At 43.6% G+C, this 18953-nt stretch overlaps 1 protein-coding gene across 1 annotated transcript in view; it reads left to right on the top strand.

Annotated features, from left to right (window-relative positions):
- PASK (PAS domain containing serine/threonine kinase) overlaps positions 1-18953 on the top strand; it is a 44193-nt gene that overhangs the window by 5769 nt on the left and 19471 nt on the right. The window contains exons 4-8 of the mRNA XM_018567898.1: positions 783-911; positions 4318-4452; positions 8731-8973; positions 10387-10519; positions 17352-17457. Of these exons, the coding sequence (XP_018423400.1) occupies positions 783-911; positions 4318-4452; positions 8731-8973; positions 10387-10519; positions 17352-17457 (746 nt within the window). The remainder of the gene's footprint in view (positions 1-782; positions 912-4317; positions 4453-8730; positions 8974-10386; positions 10520-17351; positions 17458-18953) is intronic.

Below are 18953 nucleotides of genomic sequence, written 5' to 3'. Positions count from 1 at the left end.
TCTCTCTTCAGTTTGCTCAGTTAATATTTAATATTTGAAAATGAAAGAGAGCAGCTGATTGGTTGCCATGCACAGCTGCTGCAGTTTTAGTCTGCGCCAGTTTTGATAAATTCCTTTCTATTTAGCCACATCCATTAAGATAATAGACGTGAGATGCAAAATTAGATATAGCACTTGGTAAAGTAGCTTGACTAAACTGCATCTAAATGGCTCCTTTGCTATGAAATTCACCCCCCCCCCCCCATAGATTTTTTTTTTTTATTAAAGTAAATACATTTGTTTTCGAAAAATAATCACATAAGACCCACGAACATCATATACATGGACCTAACAGTGCCAGTGGGGTTGGGAAGATAAGGCTTTATATGCCAGAGCTGGACAAATCCCAGGAACCAGGTGGCCAATGCTCCTTAGAAAAGACAGCCCCTGCACCTAATGTTACAGGTTTTCTCTAGTTCTTGTCAATGGAGCAGGCTCCTAAAAAAAAAAAAAAAAAATCAAGCTGGCTCCTGGATTGGACAGACTGGTTCCTGAATTCCATATTCATTTGTCTTCCCCTATTCTACACCATGCAGATGATGTAGCTGACTTTAAGATCCACACACACCCAGACCGATCACTCTACACGGCTTCCTTGCACACGCTGCTTTACATGCAGCATGTGCAAAGTGAACATACAGTTCCCTTTTCCAGCGGAGACCTTCCTGCACGCTGTGTATTTTTGTTGTAGACTCTATTTGTTGTCATGGTATAATTTCATTATGTAATGTTTTGCCTTTCAGGTTGAAGCAGTGCGCAATGGAGGAGATGTGGTCATGCTGCGTTTGTGGATACGCAGAGTACAGAGCCAATGTCTGCTGTTCCTTGAGACGGCCCAGACTATTACAACTGTTCTATCATTTCGGCAAGATGTGCGTTATTGTCCCGATATTAGGTCTTGTCAGTCATTGAAATGTGTTATGCATGCTTATTCCTATTCACGACTTGCTGTACTTGGTGCCACATTGGCATTTTGTTATTTCTTATTTCACATAAAAGAGCGACTAGCTTTAACCCCTTCATGACTGTTTTTTTAGTTTCCGTTCCTTAAAGACTGTCACACTTTTTACATATTTGCTGTGTGATACTTTCTTACTAAGTGCACCCATACGTAATATATATTGTTTTTTTAGAGGACAGATAGGGCTATGTGTTTATATCACATATGTGTGCCTAACGCCTCATTTAGGGCAAATCAAATATAAACAAAACAAGAAGAAAACACCTTTTCCCCAGTTTTGATTATTGTTCTTTTTTAGAAAAATAGCACAGCTAAAAAAATGCAATACATTAATTTTATTTGTCCTCTTTGTGGAAACACCTCATATCCGTAAGATTTTAGAAAATTTACTGTATTATTATTATACAGGACTTGTATAGCGCCAACAGTTTGCGCAGCGCTTTACAATAGAAGGAAGACATTACAATCACAATTCAAGACAAGATGGTAAGGAGGGCCCTGCCCCTGAGGGCTTACAGTCTAAAAGGGAGGGCCAAGTGATACATGAGGAGGTAGCTGTGCGGGGATGAATTGTTTGAGAAGGTGATGGTTCAGTGGTTAGGTTGAGGTGGGATAGGCTTCCCTGAAGAGATGATTCTTAATGAGTCTGTACTTCTCAGTCTATAACTAAAAGCTAACACTTTCATTTTTTTTCCTCTAAAAGCTAATAGTGGTCACCTGGCATACAATGTCACTAAGTGCCACACTTAGTGACAGCGACATACTTTGAACATCACCGTCATGAGGGGGTTACATTTTTTAAAAATTCGTGAAAAACAAATCTGCAGCTCAGCTGCAGATTTTAATTGTAAGGGATAATTTTTTTTGTAGTACTGATAGTATAAAAAAAAATGTATATATACATTTTTAGTTGTCAAATTTATACATTTTTGTTACACTTTCCACGATTTAAGCACTTTTAAAAAAAATTATAAATCAAGCAGTCATTGTGAATGAATCTCACTATGACTGCTTGCTAATTTAATTCATTCATTTTTGCTTATTGTTAGGTGGCTCCAAACTTAGGAACAGCCAATAATACCCTTAGTGACACTGATCCCGACAGCATATCAGGATCAGTGTCATTAAAGGCTTCTGATCGTTCCCAGAATGATCAGAAGCCTGTAACATTAAAAAAAAAAAAAAACCCAGCATACATCGGAATATCCTGATCTATACCAGCTGTCAAACAGTGACAGCAAGTGCGGTAAATACTGCTCTGCTATCACTGTCAGACATCTGATCTCTGAAAGGGATCACGTGTCTGTAAAAGCTAAACTTTTTCATAAATGGATGCCTCAATACTGAGACATTCATTTATGAACGGTAACCATTGCTTCTCACCGGTTACCGGCATAAGAGATCCCCAAATAGTTGCTCGTGTACCGGAGCAGTTATTTGAGCACTTAGTGGCGAGGACGTACAATGTATGTCTCCTGTCACTAAGGGGTTAAAGTAGTATTAAACTCTCAAACTTCAATAATGAATCCTGATCAAACAAATACACATTGCCCAGCAAAGTATTTCTTTTAATTTCTGCCCAAGCATTTACAGTCCTCATGTTTCCGAACAGCTCCAACTTTCTCAGCTCAGCTGAGAGAGGAGACGTGAACAGGAAGCAGAGGAGTTGCTTATATTGCTGGGTCTGTGTGCTTGTGGAGATGCACAAACAAGGGTGACTCCATAGGACCCCGCAAGGGAAAGGAGCCACCCTAAATCAGGATATCAGGACCAGTGCTCAGGGGACAGCTGAGCCTGCAGGAAACTAACATTTTTAAACATCAAGGAGCAGCATCCATTTTAAGTTATTTAATCAGCATTTGAAATAGCTTAAAAACCTTTTGACTTGAATTGCACTTTAAAGGTATTCTTAAAGAAGAACCCCAGCCATATTCTCTTCCTCAAAGAGTGGAGTGTCTATAGATGTCTGTGTACCTGTTGTGGAAATTTTCTCTCCAACTTACTATGGTGAGTGCAGTTCTCTCAGTGGGTACACAGGGCAACGTTCTAACCCTTCAGAACTATCCAAAATTGAAGGAAACATTTTTCAAGTTCCATTGTAATGACAGAAATCTGAATGCAAGCTGTTCTCTGATGAGACAAGGGGCGGTGATGGCTTAATGTGCCCCTCGTCCACCAGAATACTCCTTGTATGCATTGACAAAAATACTTGGCGTTCTCTGAATGGCCGCTGTGCTGAGGGAGAGACCTTCTGTGTTTTCAGAGCAGAAGGTAAGCTGCTTAGCTCAGTGCCACTACAGGACCTGAAAAGTGCTGTAGTAGCTCCAGCTACTACAACAGGATCCCCAGTGTCCGATCAGGTATGACATATGTCTACTTACATTGGGCCAAGCTGAACCAATGTAAGTATGCATAAAGAGTTGTATCTGGTGTTCAGCTTTAGGCTAAGGAACCCCAGAATTTTTTATCTTAAAGGAGAACTATGAGGTGAGTGCTTTTCACTAGTTCTAGCCGACCTGTGACAATGAGACTGTCACAGGTCGGCTCAGTAGATCGGGAGGTGAGCGAACACATACCGTCGGTCGTTCACCTCTCGATCCTGTCACGGCTCTCTGCCGTGACAGGGGAGGGGCTGGATTCCCCGCTCCGATCCGCCAGCGCTGACTGGCGGAACGGATGGGTGAGGGGGCGGGTACAGCTGGCTCTGCCTCTAGATAGGCAGAGCCAGCTGTCAGTCACGCAGCTGGGCGGATCCCGACATAATTGTCGGGATCCGCTTCAGCTGCATCGTCTCAGTATACCGCGAGCAGCAGCTCGCGGTATACTGCGGCGTCTCAGTATACCGCGAGCTAAAGCTCGCGGTATACTGAGCCTAGGGTGACGGGAGGACGCTAGTTTGTGTCCTCCCGTTACCCTAAGGAGAACTACGGGGAAAAGCCTTAACCCCATAGTTCTCCTTTTAAGTGCTGGATTTTTTAGGTGTAATCTAGTCATTGAATGTGGAACAATTCTGCCAGTGTTGTGATGCACACACCCCTGCCACACTGTTTAGTCAGGCAGGAGGCACTCTTTTCCCTGTTTGTAGCTCCTCTTGCCACCTTTCTGTCTTAAGACTATTTACTGGGTTAGAATCTCACTACTGAATAATTTCTCTGTGGGCAGACAGATGACATATACAAGCTGTAAAGATTTGTCAGATAAAGCAATTCATATATATGTATTAAGCTGTTTGCCAGGAGTTCCGATATAATCCTTGCTTAATCCTACCCATTTAATGATTATAGATTAGTGACTGGTTATCACTTTGTGTCTTCTAGGGGAGAATTGTTTCCTGTGATCTATCTTGTGCACAACTTTATGGCTATACAGACCCAGAGGAGGTTCTAGGGCACCACATTACAGACCTAATGCCATCCGTTCAAGTCCCCCACCATAAAAAAGAGATGTCGCAGGTAAAAGCTGCAACTATATATATACTACTGAAATCTGTTTGTTTGTTTGGTTTGTTGGATGAGGAGCAATAGCTTTGATGCATGAGAATATTTCTAAGGGGACCCACAAATCTATAGCTACCAGCTGGATGAGCCCCTCTCCTCCTACCATTTCTCAATGGAGACACATTGTATATCAGTGAATGTCATGTATAGGAAAGGTAACTGCCCCAGAGGTTCAATAATATTTGGGACCGTTGGTGTAACTTCACACTTAGGTGGTTCCAACTAATTACCCCATTCACCATTTCATTCTTTTGCCTATTTAGATATAACTATGCCTTATCATTCATTTTGTTTAGAATGCATTGCATATTTGTAATCCTGTACAATGTTTGTATTAGTACAACAAACAGAGTTGGAAAAAAAAGATACAACTATATGGCCCCTTTCACGTGCACGATCCGATCGGATCCATCAGTTTTTCAGGCGCACCCAATTGGATGCCCCGTACTAGTCTATGGGCAGCTGTGTGTAAACGAATGGGCATTTGTTTTAGGGCTGCAACAACTAATCAATTAAATTGATTATGAGAATAGTTGACAACTATCCCCATTATCGATTAGTTGGGGCTGGGAGTGTTTTTTTTAATGCAACCAATCGAGTAATCGGGCAATTAATCGATTATGAAAATAATTGTTAGCTGCAGCCCTAATCCGTTTACACCCGGTTACCCTGACTCCAGCCAGGTCCAGAAAAGAAACAGAACAGTGTTCTGTTTTGATGGACCTGATTGTGCCGGATCGGGGGTAATCTGATGGAAATGGACACATGTCTGTGTAAATACGATTCCCCATAGACCAAGACAGGGTCCAGTCATTTCAGTTTTTTCCTCCATTGCAAGATGAAGTAAAAAACTGGACGGACACAGATGTCACAGCGGTGACATCCCATCCGTACCGCTCCGATCAGGAGGAGATCCATGTCCGTGAAAGGGGCCTATCATTTATCATACATTTTTGGGAAAGACCAGCATTACTTTTGTGTCCTACCTAAGACTGCTTAAAGGAAATCCGTGGTATTGCCAGAGTTTGGTAGACTTCAAACATTGCTGTTAAACTCTCTACACTATTAAATTATAGTGTACAATCCTTTTTTAGGTTCCTCAAAACTGCGTAATGGATGGGGATACCCTGTTGGTTAGGTGTTTTGGCTCTACAGTTTTTTTGTAAATTTAAAGCCACACTCTGGGCAAAATGATAATTTACACACCGCATTGGGTATTGTAATTATCATTAAAAAGCTGTGTGTTATGTGCTGAGGACTGCTGCAGAGTATAAAAATCTTGCCTTGTACGCCATCTCCTGCACGTAACACAGAGGAGAGGGAGAGATGTGATTCGAGCAGTACAGTTTCCCAGATTGTGGCTTTAAATAAGCAGGAACCTTTTAGATCAGTGGTTATCAACCTGTGTAACCTCAGGACCCACATTTGTCTTTAGTCATTAAGTCGCAACCCAAGTTGCACTGCAATGTAATGCACAGAATTAGGGTACCGCGTGTTCCAGTGCAGGCGTATGACCTGTGAGTGGGGGGTGCGTTTAGGGGGAACCATTCAAATGAATAGCAACCCAACACACCTCCCACACCAGAATGCATGGTAGATGTGATTGCATGGTACAGTGCATTAATCGCACGGTACTATGCAATTAACGCACTGTACAAGTGTGAACGGGCCCTCAAAAACACTGACCTACATACACAACTACAGACACAATCTGTTGAACTGTGACGGAGCTCCATCCATATGTGCATTGCTTGTACAGCTCCCTTGTGCGCCCTGTGGATTTGCCGGGAGCCAGAATGTGATGTCACTCTGGTCCAGGCACCTCTTTAGTACATGTGAGGGAGCTTTAAGCAATGCACTTATGGATGGAGCGCCCTCGCGGCCACAGCCCCATCCCACCTCAAGCTGACACTCGGCACCAGGCAGCATATTTTGAATGGCTGCTTGGCGCAAGAACTGACAGTGCTGCGCTAGGGGAGGCAGAGGAGCCTCTCACCTAAAAAAGTGGAAGGCATGCGGTGACCCACTGAACACGGGGTCGAGACCCACCTTTGGGTCACGACCCACCAGTTGGGAACCAAGGCTTTAGATCATGCCTTTAGATTACTGTTGGAGCTCTCTCTGAACCCCGGGTGTTGCATTACGCAAAAACCTACTTGAGAAAGGAGAATTCAAATTGGCCCACACCCGCTGTCTTTCAGTTTTCTCACTATTAGTCTATAGCTAGGATTGTTGGCCTCATCGACCAGTTGAGGTGTGAGAGGGAATGTGTCCAAGCTGAACTTAACGTTCTTAAATCTCATAATAAAGCACCTTCCTTTTCCAGCTGATATACAGTATCCATGTGTAAACACTGTGTATCATAAACAATTGCTATATTTTTCTTAAAATAAAATGCATGTCTTCACCTTTTTCTCATCTTTTGTTGTATCTTTGTTGTGTTGTATCGTTTGTGTGGCTGCTCTCCTGTAGCCTCTTTGCAGACTTTTCCTCTCTCCGTTCATGCACTCCAGCAATGGCATTTGTCAGCAGTGACAGGCATAGTGTCTCAGATGATCTCACGCTGCTGATACACAGCTAAGAGGCTTAAGGCACACTGTTATTTTTCAGCTGGAATTTATTTTTTCTGGGCTTTGCTTAGGCACAATTACTATTTCTAGATGTTCCCTATGTAATAGCAAATGTTCACGTTTTGAGTTCAGGTTCTCTGACCCTGAATGGCTTTACTTGTCACATGGGTTTGCTCTTTAATTGCCCATTGACATTGAGTAATCCCTAATGTTCTCCTGCCAATGGGTGATCCCTAATTTTCTCCTGGTATGGAGAGATCCCTAAGGTTCTCCTGACGTCGAGCGACCCCTAAGTTTCTCCTGACGTCGAGCGACCCCTAAGGTTCTCCTGACGTCGAGCGACCCCTAGGGTTCTCCTGGCGTCGAGCGACCCCTAGGGTTCTCCTGGCGTCGAGCGACCCCTAGGGTTCTCCTGGCGTCGAGCGACCCCTAGGGTTCTCCTGGCGTCGAGCGACCCCTAAGGTTCTCCTGGCGTCGAGCGACCCCTAAGGTTCTCCTGACTGTGAGCTATCAAATGCTCAGCAGAAGAATTTTACCAGGTCCATTCCTAAGAGGTCTGTCAATTGGGTCAAGACATTCATAAGCTGCTGCTGGTAGTATGGGCACAGGTACGAACTATCTAATGTGACCATCATTGACTTGGATGCTTGAAATGTCTTGTAAGCAGGGCTGAACAACCCCAAAAGCCTGGTACACATAATTAAATCCAAAACCTCAGCCCATGCCACTCTCTGTTCAACGGTAGGTTTATTGTGTGAATCAGATGCACACAGGTTTATGGAAAGGAAGCCTTGACATGTTTTGCACACAAGGTGCTTGTTTGTAAGGTCAAATGAATAAGGGAGACACGTCAAGACTTTTTAAAAATATCTGTGTGCATTATACATGTGATTTCCACAATAGTCCTATGGTAGGGTACACAGTAGTGTGGATTTATTGTTTATACCTGGACCAAGCAAGATCTGGGATTCACAAGGGACTTCTGCACGATGGGAGTTAAAGGAGAACTATGAGGTGAGTGCTTTTCACTCACCTCATAGTTCTAGCCGACCTGTGACAATGAGACTGTCACAGGTCGGCTCAGTAGATCGGGAGGTGAGCGAACACATACCGGGTTCGCTCGCCTCTCGATCCTATCACGGCTCTCTGCCGTGACAGGGGGAGGGGCTGGATTCCCCTCTCCGATCTGCCAGCGCTGACTGGCGGAACGGACGGTGGAGGGGGCGGGTACAGCTGGCTCTGCCTCTAGATAGGCAGAGCCAGCTGTCACTCACGCAGCTGGGCGGATCCCGTCATCTACGTCGGGGATACGCTCCGGCTGCGGCGTCTCAGTATACCGCGAGCTGTAGCTCGCGGTATACTGAGCTTAGGGTAACGGGAGGACGCTAGTTTGTGTCCTCCCGTTACCCTAAGGAGAACTATGGGGAAAAACACTGACCCCATAGTTCTCCTTTTAAGTAAGACCGCTTCCTTGCTGCAGCAGAAGTCTTTTTGCTTTGTATACCGAAAGCCAGGTAGCTGAAAACCATAAAAAAAATAATCCCAGCGCCTATTTTTTAAAGCACTTTCTGTCACTATATTGACGGATACTTGAACATTATTATACTTGAACAGATTGAAAGAACCTCTAACATATGTGTATACTTTTTTGTTTTTGTTTTAGAGCATCCAGCACCAGAAAGTTGTGGGTGTGTCACGTGATGGTGTCACTTTTCCTCTTAGTCTGACTCTGATAGAGGACTTTTCTGAAGGTGTATCTTCAGTGGAAGAATACTATGGCAGTATAACTGTCCTGTCCTCTATCAGTGGCCTGATCACCCTCCTTCCGGATGGATCCATAAAAGGCTTGAATGGAAATTTTTCACACTTTCTCTTTGGATATGACAGATCACAGCTACTGGGGAAGGTAGGAATCCAAGTGGCAAACCGTAAATTGTTTTGAGAAAGGGGCTTTATAGTCATTTTAAAGTTTTATAGATATGCTGTTATTCTTTAAAGAATGGGTGCACTTTTATCATAACATCAAATGTAAATGTTATACTTTTTTTTCCCAGAGCTGGTTAGCTCAATGCCAGGAGTCATAAAATAGTGATTTTTTTTATTTTTTATTCAGTACATGCCATAGGTCTACTATCAGAAAGTATGTCTTCACAAACAAGAACACAAAGGAGAGAAGCTCAAAACAGACATTCTTAGCTCCCTATAGCTGAGACTATCCCCTGTCATCTCGGGTAAAACCTCAAGCCTGTGACACACTGCACGTAAAGCCGTGCAGAGCGAAGCAAAGCTGTCCGGCACGGAGCTTTGTGTGCAGTGTGTGAGCTGAGTGCAGGCAGATGATTGACTGCACTTTCAGCCAATCGACTCGTGCGTAACAACCGGCCAGACGTCGCATCCTGACGCGCGGGTTGAGACGCGCGAGCTGACTGGCTGAAGATGAAATTTTTCATCTCGGCACGCTCAGCTATGCGAGCTCTCGCAAGCTGACGTGCCAGGGAGAAAATTACATGACACACTGCTCGTGAAGGCAACGCGCCACCGCTCCGTGTGCAGTGCGTCGCAGCCTTCAGACCTTCAAAGACATTCCTAGCGGACCAGTTTGAGGCAAATAGTAATCTGCCCTCTTGGACAGGTTTGCTTGATTGTTTTTTTTTTTTTTTTTTTTTTTTTTTTCTGAGATAAGCCAGCACTAGAAATATCTTCTTGTTTTGCCCTCCACCATTCTTCATGGCTATAAACATGTATACTTAGTTGAAACGTGTGTGTAGCAATGAAAAAGATCTTTGTAAATAAAACTTTTCTTTGTAACTAGATTTATGCTCCCTGCTATCATATGAGTTTTATTTCTTAGCTGCTTCTTTTTTTATATGGTGGGGAAAAAAATGAAGGCACATAGGAAATAGGTCAGACTAATATATTTGCATTTTTCGAATGCAATGTATATTTGTTTGATCTGGATTAATTGTTGAAAAAATGTTTGAGTTTAATACTACTTTAAATAAATAAAAACATAAAGGCTTGCCACCAGTGTATAGGACCTAGAAAAGATTTGTTGTCATAAAACTGTCAGTTTCAGTAAGGTAGACTAAATATCAAGGACATTTCTGATACTTACATCTCCAAAGCCTGGGAAGTGCCCTGGTCTGGTTTTGAGGTTGTAAACTTCTCAAACATGAAGGGATCAAGCACCCTTTTAGGTGTCCCTTACCTATGTGAGAAACTAAAAAAAAAAAGCAACTAAACAATAATAAATGCTTACTTGCTTGTGGCTGTTCTGTAACCGTCTGTGCTTTTTCTTTCTGGGCTCCGTGTTTCTTAGAATATTACTTTTCTGATTCCTGGATTTTACCATCACATGAGAAGTGCTGAAGAAGATCCATCGCTGTTAACACCTCCTGAGGATCTACGAGCTCCAGCCAGATCATGTGAGGTCCTCTACGGTAGTGTGCCTGGTAAGAGAGTCATCAAATGCTTCTTATTCTGGAGCAGAGATGTTTTCTATGATGTATAAAAGAGTAATGTTAAAGTGACATTAAACCCTCAGATTTTTTAATATAAACCAATACTGTAATTTGTGCCTTACTGTAATCCATGGTAGTTTCCCTTCTCTTTGCTGCTCTTCCTTTTAAATCCTTATCTCTTCTCATGCTGGGGGAGAACTTCCCTTTGCAGCTGAGTGCCTCTTCCTGTAGTGCTGGCTCAGGTTGTGAACCTGCACACAGACACCATGTATCCATTCCAGAGACAAGGCAGTCTGCGGCAAAACAGAAGTTCTGCCCAGCATGAGAAGAGATACGGATTTAAAAGGGAAGGGAAACAACCATGGATTACAGTAAGGCACACATTACAGTATTGGTTTATGTTAAAAAAAATCTGAGGGTTTAATGTCACTTTAAAGAAGAAACTCCTTAATGGGAAAAAGAAGGAAAATAAATATTTTTACTAGGGCTGTGGAAATTAAAGATTCATTTCTCGATTAATCGTTAAACTTTTTGATCAATTTAAATTATTTTGATCGCTAATGAAAACACTCACCTCTCCGGCGGCTTCCGGGAGTCTTGTCGGCGATCCGGTGACGTCGATGTCCGTGACGTCTCCGGACTCCTCCCCCCTTCGTTAGCCGACGGAGCCACTTGGGCCGGTGAGTTTGCCCAAGAAACTTTCTGCACGAGCGCCAGCCAAGGCATTGGTATATACACATACAGCACAGCAATTAAGTAATAACATGAACTAGGATCACACTAATCCAGCACGTTATTATTCTGAGTTGCCCCACTCAAGCGGCGGCCATATTGAGTGGGGCACGTGAGATTAAGAACGTGCTGGATTAGTGTGATCCTAGTTCATTTTATTACTTCATTGCTGTACTGCATGTGAATAGGCCAATGTAGTTGGATCTGTATGTGCATTATAATTAATCGATGAATCGATTTAAAAAAAATTTCGATTAATCGAACACAAACATTTTAATCATTACCAGCCCTCAATTTTACCTGTAATTTTCCATTGAAATTTGCAATGAAAAAGCGAAATGTTATGCGTGCCGGGATGAATAAACTCCAGTGCGCATGTGTGGAATTGATGTCATGCTGGGCTGAAGATGCCGCACCCCCATAAAGCTGCAGAGTACATGCTGGCAAAAGAATTTGTGGCTATCACATCACTGGAGCATAGGTGAGTATATCTCCGCTTCAAGCCCTGATGTGAGCTGACCGCACAGCATTTTTGTGGTTTGATTGTTGTCAGCCTTGTCCAGTGGTCTTTTGCTGAATTACTCAAACCTTCACACTCTTAAGATCTCTACAACATAAAGGCTAATCCTTTTGTAGTCCACTATCTTTAATAGGCTCTAGAATCCTAATGGGCTCTTTGGGGTAACACAGGAAGTGTGCAGATGACCGCTCTGATCAGTTTTTATAGGGTTTTTTTGCACTTATCAAACAGATATAACAAAATTATTCTTATGGTATAGTAACCAGACTTTTTGGAGTCTCACAATGTCGCACTTCCCTGTGTGATGATCTGGCGCCAGGTTTTGCCTCCTGTCCGAGCTACTCGGCTTCCTGCCAATCCGCTCTGAACCTCTCTGTTAAAAGTTCAGCTCACTTGTTGCTTGACGTTCGAGCAACGCGTCTTCTCATTACAAGCCGGACCCTCTTTGTCGTTTTATGTTTGTTCCTGAGATCCCTGCAAATCTTAGTCGCATTGCTGCTTTCTGTGAACCTGCACTCCCAGCAAGTGGATTTTTTCTCCAGCTTCAGTGGATTCTAGCACCTGTGATTACTTGTGAGTCTCAGCTCCACTCTTGTGGCTGTTTGTACTTTCTACCTGCTCCTCCTAAGTGTCCTACCAGCCGTTTCATCACAGGCCCTCTGCTGTTCACCAGCGCTCCTATTACCTTGATGTATGGACTTCTTCCTTAGTGTACTGCATATCCTGTACTTCTGACTTGCATTGTGTATACATGCGTCACTCCTGCTTGCTTTGGTATGCTGAACCTTGGCGCTGCAGCTAGCCTCTGTGTCTGTGTGGGTGCGTTAGAGGGCCACAACCGACAGGTGTCCAGCAGCCAAGCATCCTCACCATTAGAGGCTCTGTTGAAGACCTGGCCCTTCTTAAATTTTGCGCTTTTTGTGTATCCCAGGTAACGCACAAACACCTACTTCCTGTGTTTTCAGTGATTTGCATCCCAGGCACCTTTTTTTGCACGCTACTTTAAGACATTTTGTGTGCCCCGGGCCGTCGGACTGTGACACACAGCACCCCTTTGTCAAGGGGAGGATCTGTCCAACAGCAAGACAACCAATGCTTAAAAAGCAATGAATCTGACATTTACCAAACATTCACAGGCAGTTATTCATTCTGTGAACTTTAAAACACATGCACCAGGAAGATTCACATACAGTGAACATTTCTTAATTGTTACATTCAATACTGCTCCCTCTCACCAAAAACTGCATCCTGACAAGTGTTTTATTACACACATTCATCAATAATGCAGTATTAAACACATGGTTGGTATAAATAAATGTAAGTATGCAAGTACGTGGTGCTGCAGTATCAGAAAAACGTCTAGATCAGAAAATAAATGCCTAAATAAATGGTTTTGACTACTCTTAAAGGCACCAGGTAACCATGACAACCTGACGTGTCAAATTAACAATTAAACTGCAGACATCTGTGCAGCTAATTATAAAACAGTATTAAAAAAAAAACAGAAAAAAACAGGTGTGCATCATAATATCATAGGTTTGCTGTCTTTGCTGCCATGTTGTTGTTGTAGGGCACTCTGTCCCGTGTGGCATGAAGAGAAATGTGTGTAAATCCAGACATTCACTGCAAATTACTCTTGCAACATGTCAGGGGTATAAGTGAATGGTGGGTAAGGTACGGTGTATTGTCACTAAAAATATTAATAGGATTTTTGTACTCGCCCTAAAGACCAATCTTGGAATCTGGTTTACCTGAACCTCCCAGAATGGTGGAACAAGAAACCAAATAACCCTACAGGATCTGGGCTGACCAAACAGCATAGGTAGCTGAGAGGTGGGGAATCTAAAGAACAGTCAAACAAGGAAAAGAAGCCTCTCTTGAAGGACTGAAGCTAATCAGAGGGACCAAAGGATGGTATCCTGGTTGAGGAGAAGACCAGAACTGCCCTAGGTCAGAAAAAGTCCTTGACCTCAACTCGCCTGATCCCAATCAGAAATAGGACTCCTTGCATGGAAAGGCAGTTGGAGCCCATGGAGCAACAGTCGGGAACCTCACCAAGTCGATGAAGTAAAGTTGCTGTGTCAATCCAGAGCAGGGAAGATTGCCAGAAAGCCCTCCATCTCGAGCCTGTAAAGCTGACCAGGAAGATGCATTTGAGGAACAAAAGGAACCAAAGCATCTGCTGCTATAGCAAGAGGAATCCTCTGCCTGTAGACAAATCTGTTCAGCATGCAGTTGAACCAAGATATCAGAGGGTCCGCATGAGGGTCTTCCACCTGCAGGTTTGGAAACACACTCAAGTGTATGAATCTCGATGAGCACAGCAAACAGGACTGGAATGTGAGGTTCTGCGTAGGGGACAATCCAAGCTACCGGTCTTGTCACAATAAGGTCCTTTGATCCTTCTTGATGGTTGAGGCACGCCAGCACCGAGCTGTTGTCCAGCTGTATCAGGTGACTTGCCAAGAGGGCAGTCCAGCAATGTAGAAAGAACCACATCTTCTGAAACACATGATGGGAGATGAGAATTCCTAGATGATCAGGGCTCCTGCACCAGCAGGGTGTCCATGCCTCCTACCCAGTCTGACAAGTTGATTTCCGATGATAGGATCTTCCAGAACCTGGAAGACTAATCCACCTGAACAGGGACCACATGAACCTTGGGGGCAGCCAGTGCAGTCTGTTAATAAACTCTTCTAACTTGTCCCATTATAACAGAGGGTGGTACTGAGACAGTCTGGGAAGAAACTAGAGAAAAAGTCTGCCTTGAAGAGGGTTACCCACAATTGTCATGCAGTAGCTGAGAGATGGACATATCCCAGCTAAAGGACAAGGACATAAGATCAAATAAGGTGAAGATTTTTCCTGCAGCGGAAATATTCTGTTCTGATTTGACTGCAGGCATTCAGAGGAATCCAGCACGGATTTCTGAAGATTCAGGATCCAACTAGATTGTAGAGACATCTAGACAATCGGAGAAGTGTCCAACAAAGCCCACACCGACTGGCCTCTAAGTATCCCAAAATTGGAATGCATTGAGAATGCACTAGAACTAACGCTGAGGCCAGCACCCTGGCTTGACTGAAGAGTCAGAGGTCCTGATCGACAAGGACCAGTAGGTACGTGTCCTAGCTGAATACAGAAGCCAGACTGTCCCTCTAGGGAAGGGAGGGAATGGTAGATCTGGTGGATACCATGCAAATTGTTGCACTCACAGGCCCCAGATAAGGCACATGTTCTCTTTGGGACAGAGAACAGTGATAAGATTGGAGTATAGCTCCTGAAACTAATCTGACACAGAAGCTGGAGCAATGACACCTTGGTCCAGAAGGGGCAGAGGTAGGTCTGCTAATCTTTGTGGTGACACTTGAAGGTGATGAGCATCTGAAAGGCAAACTATCAAAGACTAATAAACATCTGTCCACTTTGGAAAGTGGGAGCGCACCTTCATGTTGATGAAGCCTTTTCTGAGGGTTTAGCTTTTTACCCCAGACTTTGTGTGTTGCTAGAGAACCAAGTTTGGGAGGCCAAGACATGAATACTAGAGGGGTAAAGAAAGGAAATGGAGGAAACTTGACTGTCCCTTTCCTAGGCTTCATGTCCTGAGGCAAGTGGGTTGCTTTTCAGAACAAGTCCTGAATGTAAGGATGCCTCCTTTACCTCCTGTGTTTTTCTCATAACCAAATATTTTGTTTACAGTGATCAATTAACCATATATTTGGTATTACCGCTGCACCATGCAGGAAGATGGACCTTCCATTCATCTCTGTGTGCACACAGCAGAGGAACTTGGCTCTATTTAGGCTCAGTACACCTGATGCTAAGCATGCTAAGATAATTCTTTACTTCACTAGTTAATTTGCCTATCTCATGAATACATACTCTTATTCCTCCCAGCATTCATTAGAGCAGTGGTTCTCAACCTGTGGGTCGGGACCCCCTCGGGGGTCGAATGACGATTTGCCAGGGGTCGCCTAGTCAGAAAAAAAAAAAAAAACACCATAGGAATGCATAGCCAGATTCCTATTGGCTATGTCACTTTGCAAAAGCCAATAGCAAATTAGCTATTGCAACAGCCCTCTGATGCTGCCAATCAGCAGAGGGGGACCTGAAGTTCTCCATCAGGTCCCTTTCTAGTGATTGACAGCAGCAGAGGGCGGGTGCAATATGTATGTATTCAAGCAAAAAAATATGAAAAACACACCTCTAGCTATGCATTCCATTTTCCCGGTCTGCAGCTGCAGAGATCGGGCAATGTCTCCGTGCCTGTGATTGACACTGCGTACTATCAGCTTCCTGGCGGGCTCGGCACGTGGAGCTGCGAACACGCCCGAGCCCGTCCCTATCAGTGACAGTACTGCGGAGTATGTACCTCATACGTTATATAGCCACATTAAATCCAATTCTTCTAGTTCCAGCTGCAGAGCCCGGTCCTGTCTTTGCCTATAGCAGTGGTTCTCAACCTGTGGGGTCGCTGTGCAAGGTGAGAGTCCTCCTCAGCTCTCTCCTAGCGCAGCAGTGTCAGTTCTCCTGCCACGCCTCCAGATGTCGCTGCAGCAGCCGCGTCATCCCTAAATTTTACCTTTGGGGGTCACCACAACTTGGCAAATGTTACCAAGGGGTCCCGGCCCTAGAAAGGTTGAGAACCACTGCATTAGAGGTTACAGAACTCTGTTCTACAACATGTAGGTATAGGACTCATGGCTAGAAGGTTTGAACGCACTGCGATTTAAAAAGGACACAGCCCCATCTAGTGGCTTTGCCTCTGTATGACCTAAACAAGCTCAGTTTAGCTTTCTGAGGAGGAAGTACTGTAGGTCTCTTTCTAGCTTTGCTGGATGTAGACAAGGACATACAGTAATTGCCCATTGCCCACCCCTCATTTCTGGGGACTGCTTTTGCACATTCGAAACATTAGGATAGAGTTATGTGTCCCTATCCTAATAAATGTTGGGAGAAAGTTGAATTTTCTTTTTTTTGCACTTCCTGAAAAATTATTTTCTCCATTAGTTCATTTGAGAACACAACTCCATTCCCTCGGATAGATGCTGTTTTATGTGGTTGGCCTGTTTCCACTGTTTAGAAATTGTATTAAGGAAAGCTGTTTATCCTCTTGTTGTTTGCAGCTTTGCTATTATTATGGGTAATGGTGCAGGAGTATAACCACTAGATGAGGGTGTGTCTCTGTGGATTTGCTTAGTGTCCTAACCTCCTGGAGGCGGCAGCTATATCTGCACATTGAAAAATGGAGTCCTGTGTCCTCCAATATACCCAGTGGAGTCATTGCAAACTGTTCCCTCTGATCTCTGCTGCCTTTGTAGAACTACAACACCCAGCTTGCTCCACTTTCATGTATTCTTCCCACATTATATTACCAATGCCCAACAAATAGGTAATCATTTTCTAGTTTTGAGAAAGTGGTAAGTGTACCAGTGGTGTTACCTATTGAAACAAACCAAATGCTTTCTTATGGACGATATTCAGATAATGAGGCTGATGCTAACTGTTTGCTGCAATTTACTGGACATGTATGATATGAAATATATTTTTCCTTGTGTCTCCTGTTGTCAGCTGCAGAGTCCTCTGTACAGAGATGCAAATCTAATGATCCTTTGGAAAGAGTTCAGCATTCTTCTTGTCGTATTGTAGTGAGCCCCTCATCTCCTCAGTCTACAAGGTATGACCTCTTCCTTATTACAACTAAACATTATATATATACTGTATATAGGCTATAATGTGGTTGATTTACTTTAGGAATAGAGCATGCTTGCTTTCAACTTAATTCTCACTTTACTTATCTTAGTAAAATTTAAAGTGACACTTTTAAACTCGGGAATTAAATCTTAAAAATGCATTCAAGTACCCTAACTATTAACAAAACTCCAAGCTCGCTCCTGTGATGGACTACAATCTCAATACAAATTAGTGGGGATGCACCAATACCGTTTTTTCGGCATACCGAGTACAATCTGATTGCCAGAGAAGCAGGCTCCATGTTTGGCCGGCTTGATTGTGCTTGGCTAGGAAACCGGCCTTGCTATGCCAGTCAGCATTGAGCCGACTTCCCGGCCAATCAGGAAGCCAGGCGGCGAGTAATGATCCAGCTTCCTGATTGGCTGGAAAGCAGGCTTGATGCTGATTGGCCGGAAAGCAGGCTTGATGCTGATTGGCCATAAAGCCCGGTTTCCCAGCCAATCAGCAAGGAGCCGACTTTTCAGCTGGCTCAATACTGATTGATTGTGAAGCCGGCTTCACGGCCAATCAGGGAGGTGGGTCATTACTCGCGGCCCAGCTTCCTGATCTCACGGGAAGCTGGCTCCATGTTCCCCTACGGCACTGCCAGTCACAGGAAATCTTCCTCTGACCGGAAGTTCCGGTATCGGAACATTTGGGCGAGTACGAGTACTTTCCCAAATACTCAGTACCGATTCTAGTATAGGGTATCAGTGCATCCTTACAAATTAGTAAATTAAATGTGAGATTGTAGTGCATCACAGAAGTGAGCTTGGAGCGGTGACTACTTTAAAACACACACAGGGACCATGGGGAACAAAAGTAGTCACCCTCCAGAAGGAAGTGTCAGCACCAATTCAGAGATGATTTGAGCATCTACAGCCGAGTGATACACAAATAAGATACATTTCTCTTAATAGTTGAGGTACTTGAATGTATTTTTAAGATTTAACTCCTGAGTTTAATGTCACTTTTACTTTGCAAATAATGCCCACTAGTGCAAGGAAATTTTTTTTAGTAGGTCTCCTTTATCAAATTGGGAGGTGTGGGTTTATTAAAGTGTGTTATAAATGGACTAGGTAGCAGCACACCTACCCTACACCTTGCAGTTCCTTACCCGCTTGTGTTCTCAGACTGAATGCTAAAATTGATTATCTGTTTGTTATAAATAAATAACTAGTCTCAGAGTTTCAATAACAGAATCCTGGTCATAAATGTAGTTCCTAGCTGAACTAATACAAGCATTCAGGACAGGCAATTCAGACTTTATAGACTTCATTGGCTACATGCTTGTTTTGGGTCTGTGTCTAATTAGGTAGTGAAGCCAGGATCACTATGACAAACTTACCGTCTGTGCCTTTAAAACTAGATGATAGCAATCCTGACAGGCTTTCTTTTGGTTCCCTTTAAATAAGTGTGTGTGTGTACACACATTGTATA

This window comes from Nanorana parkeri, unplaced genomic scaffold (genome assembly GCF_000935625.1).
Source record: "Nanorana parkeri isolate BGI_ZX_2015 unplaced genomic scaffold, ASM93562v1 scaffold1114, whole genome shotgun sequence".
Lineage (NCBI taxonomy): Eukaryota > Metazoa > Chordata > Amphibia > Anura > Dicroglossidae > Nanorana > Nanorana parkeri.
This window is presented reverse-complemented; position numbering and strand designations above follow the sequence as displayed.